Below are 4981 nucleotides of genomic sequence, written 5' to 3'. Positions count from 1 at the left end.
ACGTTTCGTGGTGTCCAGCCGTTGACCCATGGAATCTCTAAGGTCGTTGCCCATTGGTTCTCTTTTAAATTTTTTTATTTTGTTCCCATCGGGCCATGCGTCCTCGTGCCTGACGCTCTTCGACATCTTCGTTGTCTGAGCGGCTCCACGCTAGCACTTTGCTGCTTCTTCGTTTTTGCTCCGTGCACTTTTTGAAGGTGCACTTGCGAACGTGCATGACTCATCACAGTGGAGCAGTGACAAATATTCAGACCAGCTGTGGTATACTAGGAAGGGGCAGTGTGTCATCTTCACAGCTAACCAATGGGAGAATGATGGCCACTCTTGCAAATGCAACCCAAGAAGTGCATCATGATCAACTGGTGTGCCTATTATGAGAAGTTTAAATAGGCAGTGCAAAACTTTCAGGATTTATTGAGTAAAATGGCCACATAACTCCATAGGAACTAAAGATTTTTTTGTAACGTCTAAACACTATTAACGTTTTATGCTTTGTTGGAATAAGTAAGTTTGCTTCTACATCATTTGAGCTTGCAAACTTTCTGTTCCAGAATAGTGTCAAAGACCGTCTCTATGACTGACTGAAGAAAGCATGAAAAAGGACTTCACCGTTGATCCCATGCATACATATGCCTGTCTAACATTAGAAAACAACTTTGGAACCCCAAAAATCAAGAACTGAGGAAAAAAAGTGCACACGAAGAGCACTAACTTAAAACCAAGACTTATAGCAAAAAAAGAAAAGAAAAAAGTGCAACCCCTTTATATGATGCAAATGCATGCACACTTAAGCAGACTGCTCGCAAAAAGCCTCCCTCCCCCCCCCCACTGTCTCTCTTTGATATGACACCAGACTTATGAAGTAGACGACATTCACATTTCAGCGAGCTCAATGAAGGCTGCCTTACACATGCATCGCTCTGTCTCTTTTATTATCAGAAAGGTTTTTGCAATTTCTCTTGTTAATTTGTTGTCATGTCTGAAAGTTACATAAGAGTCGGAGAAACCAGGCTCAGGTTTGCAGTCACGGCGATGCATCGCAAGGTGCGACTAGGCTGTTCTTTTAAAGGAGCTATGGTGCTCTCTAAGCCTGACATTCACGCAAAGGCCCGACTGACAATCGTAGCACCGCCCACAAGTGAAAGGAATGCAATGCACCGCCCCCCTGCTTACAGGGGACAAACTGCAAGCCATGTTTCACGTTGTATTGGTTGCTTCTTCCACGATCCTCAAAGCCAAGGCGCCTGTGCAAAACAGGACAAATGCTACTTAATTTGTTGTCTGCAGAAAAAAACGTCAACTTTGTGTCAAGCGGTGTGGAAATTCGTGAAAATACGGAATAATCACAAAGGGACGTCTTTTGAGTGACACATTCATCTGTTTGTTGGGGCTGGCTTTTTGCGAGCAGTATGCACAAGTGTGGATGCATATGTGCCATCTATAAAGGGTGTGTACCTTTTTTCCTTTCTTTTGTAATAAATCTCAGTTGCAAGTTAGCACTCTTGTGTCAACTCTTTCTCTTCGATCCTTGTTTCTTGGCACTTCAAAGTCGTTTCATAACATCTTACGAAGTAGCTCAAGCTTCCATGCTTCGAAGTCTGTCTAGTAGGGATGTCCAGATAATAAATAGCAGGTTAAAAGCGAATAGTGATTTTGTCAAACAATATTGAATCTAATAGTTCTGATGATACATACAACATACTATTAAAAAAAAAACATCTTTGTCGGGATGAAAATAACTTGAACAATATTTTTTTTCATTTCTGCAAGGCATTCTTTTTGGTTAGAAAAAAAGTAAAAGCAACCTTGAAAGGATTTGATCTCCTGTAGTGATATCCGGTAAATTGTGTTGGGTGTTAAAATTTACTATACTTAGCTCATATTAGCCCGTATAGCAAGCTTTTAATCTTATCAATTGATTAATCAATGTAAATGTAATATCTTCATTTAATCTACCAGTGGAGGGAGCATTGCTACAGTGCCTCTTTTCTGCATAAGTGTTTTCACGGCATAGCATTAGTATGCTGTAGTGAAACCTTCTTTACAGAAAACTTACATGCAGTTTAATATATGTTAATTTGTTGATTTCGAATACTTCCAAAATTTTAAATAATTGACATTTATGTTAAAGTGAATTTGAATACTCTAATATTCATCAGAACATTTGAAGTGCTTGAATATTTGTGCATGCCTACTGTCTAGCTGTCACACTAATTCGAACTTATTTATTTATTTATTTAACAATACTGCCAATCTCATCAGACATTATAGCAGGGAAAGCATACGAACACGAATATTTGTTTACACAGATTCATATTGATAGAAAACACAAAAAAAGCCGGAATTAGAAAGTGGCATGCAAATCATAGGTTATACATTGCCATTAAAAAACATGCAATCAAACAATTTCAGTAATAGCAAAATCATGAACTAGGTTATTGTTAAAAATGACCGCGAAAAGATAATGCATGCATTTGTAATATGGGGTAGGGACAACAAGTAGGCATTTTTATTGAACAACTTATTCAAAGAACTATATGAACAATAATCTAATCGAAAAACATGTCACTTGAAAATAATGATCATAATAAAACAAAACTTTTGTATTAGCAATGTGACACTGACTCGTTTATTGGGTTTATTGATGATGTGATGTTGTTAGTGCGATTTGCGAGGCAAGGAATTCGCTTTCAATCGCAGCTGTAAACAAGTTTATAGATGATTCAGTGCTTAAGGTAGGTTTCAGCGAGTTCCAATCTTTACTGGTTAGAGGAAAAAATGAGTATTTAAAGCAATTAGTGTTAAAAGAGTATTCTACAAGAGTATGGGAATGATTATGACGGGTCGGTCTGCCGTGAAAAAAAGATACCTTCAGGTATCTATTTTTATTATGTTGTGGAGTAGTTGAAACATTAGTTTTAGTATTGTTAGTTTTGTTTGGTTTTGTAGTGTTAAAATGCGTTATTAAGTCGGTGCATCTGTCAGTCTATACTTGCTAAAAATAAACCTTATTGCTTTTCTTTGAACCGCTTATATTGTCGCAGTGCAACACGAACAAAAGATGACAGCAGCTTACGGCAGCGAAAAGAGCGTATTCAGGATCAGCTGTACAGCAAGATGCCTGCTTCGTTGTCGTCCCGAAAAACCACCTGACCCACTAGCTGGAATCTACAAAACATTCCTATCATCATTCTTTTTCATATAAACACGTGTCACTTGCCCCTCCTTATAAGAGCATCGCCCCGATGCTGATGCAGACGCACAGTATTTTTTTTAACGTGCAGTCAGTCACTCACGTACGGCTTCATACGCACTACATGAACAAGTTCAGGCTGGTGCTGGCGACGCCTCGGGCATTGGGTACTGTCGGAGACAACCTCGTAGGCGACGTCACTTAGCTGGCGCGATACTCGGTATGGCCCGAAATATCGCCTTAGCAGCTTCTCGGACAGTCCACGTTTTCGTACGGGTGTCCAAACCCACACTCTGTCACCGATTTTGTACGTTACAGTTCTATGGCGAGCATTGTAGCGGCCTGCATCGTAGTCTTGTCGCTGGTGGATCCGTAAGCGGGCGAGCTGTCTAGCTTCTTCCGCGCGTTCAGTGAACACGTCAGCGCCTGTGTCGGTAGCGTCCCATTCATGTGGCAACATCGCATCCAGCCATAGCCTCCTTTATTTTCTGTGCCTGCGCTTTGCCGCCGGGATCAAAGGGAGCCGACCGTCAGGCTGAGTTCCCGAAATCACCACCAGGCGGCGCTGCCTTCCCAGAACCGGCAGAGCCTGTTCACTGACTCCGGTGCTACCGCCGGCACTGACGGGTGGGTCCTTCGTTGCGCGTTTGTAAGCGCGGCAAGCTTAAAAAACAAAAGTGTGATACCACTCTCGTGTGCCACTTAAATATTTAGGAGAGAACATATGCAAGAGAGAAAGAATAAGTACGCAAGATAGCACATTGAACAGAACACCATACCTTCAAGGAAACGGTAGAGAAACTTGTTTATTGCGTAATAATTCATTCGAAACTTGCGGAAACGAACAAGAGGGCGTCGATCGAAACGTTCCTCACACGCACACAGTCTGACGAGCTTTAGTACCCTCGTTGACACTGTTCACAAGCAGCAATCACAATTTTCGCAATCACAATTTTTTTTTTTTTTTCTGATCGCCGCGTCACTTCTCGGGGCTTTTGTCGAAGGCTGCAAGTAGCGCGGATATTCTTCGAATACGCTAGGCACCACACCTTTCATAAGCCTTTGTGTTTTACATCCTTGCTTAAAATCAGAAGCAGCGAAATGACGACTGCACACGGTTGAGTAGCAGGAAGTGGTGTTCGGCGTCCAATTGTCTCGTGAAATGACTTTTATCCACTTTTGCCGCAACTCCTCGTCGCTTGGAATTTCGTGGAATGAAATTCCTACTTCCTTCTTTTTGCTTGAAGACTTGCAACCGGGCACGCAACAGTACGCCATCGCACCTGACGCGGGTCATCACAGCCGAATGAACCACGGAGACTTGTGTGCGTAGGCCGCTGCACGGGACAGAAACGAGAGAAACCGTAAACTAACATTCCTGATTACTTAGCGAAATTCGCTGATAGGTGCGCGGAAAAGCCTCACGAGAAATAAGCGCGAAAAATGATAGCAAAGCATGAAACCGGCCCTGCAAACACGAGGTGCAAACGACGTTGTTTGTTTACACGCACTCACTTATTGCCGCGTGTCATCTGTTCACGCAACACAATGAAGCAACAGTTAAATATCATACTTGCTGAAAGTACTACGCTGCGATGATAGGTGCGCGGAAAAGTATTGCCAGAAAGAAGCGCGAAAAATGATAGCCGCGCTTGACAACGGCCGTGCAAACGCGGGGTACAAACGACGTTGTTTGTTTATACGCACTCAGTTAATGCCGCGTGTCATCTGCTCACGTAACACAATGAAGCAACAGTTACAATTATACTTGCTGAAAGTACTACATAC

The 4981-nt window shown here is 42.2% G+C and overlaps 1 protein-coding gene across 11 annotated transcripts in view; it reads right to left on the bottom strand.

The window, feature by feature from the left end:
* Positions 1 to 840: 840 nt before the first annotated feature.
* Positions 841 to 4981, bottom strand: part of LOC142796266 (uncharacterized) — a 112873-nt gene continuing 108732 nt past the window's right edge. For 9 of the 11 annotated variants that reach the window (XM_075886493.1, XM_075886496.1, XM_075886499.1 and 6 more), the window contains one exon: positions 841 to 4530. In XM_075886493.1, the coding sequence (XP_075742608.1) occupies positions 4417 to 4530 (114 nt within the window). In that variant the 3' untranslated portion in view covers positions 841 to 4416. The remainder of the gene's footprint in view (positions 4531 to 4981) is intronic. The other 2 variants (XR_012893676.1, XR_012893678.1) reach the window with 2 other exon arrangements.

Source organism: Rhipicephalus microplus, chromosome 2 (assembly GCF_043290135.1).
Source record: "Rhipicephalus microplus isolate Deutch F79 chromosome 2, USDA_Rmic, whole genome shotgun sequence".
Taxonomy (NCBI): domain Eukaryota; kingdom Metazoa; phylum Arthropoda; class Arachnida; order Ixodida; family Ixodidae; genus Rhipicephalus; species Rhipicephalus microplus.
Note: the sequence above shows the minus strand (reverse complement) of the source record. Positions and strands in the feature narration are given on the sequence as shown.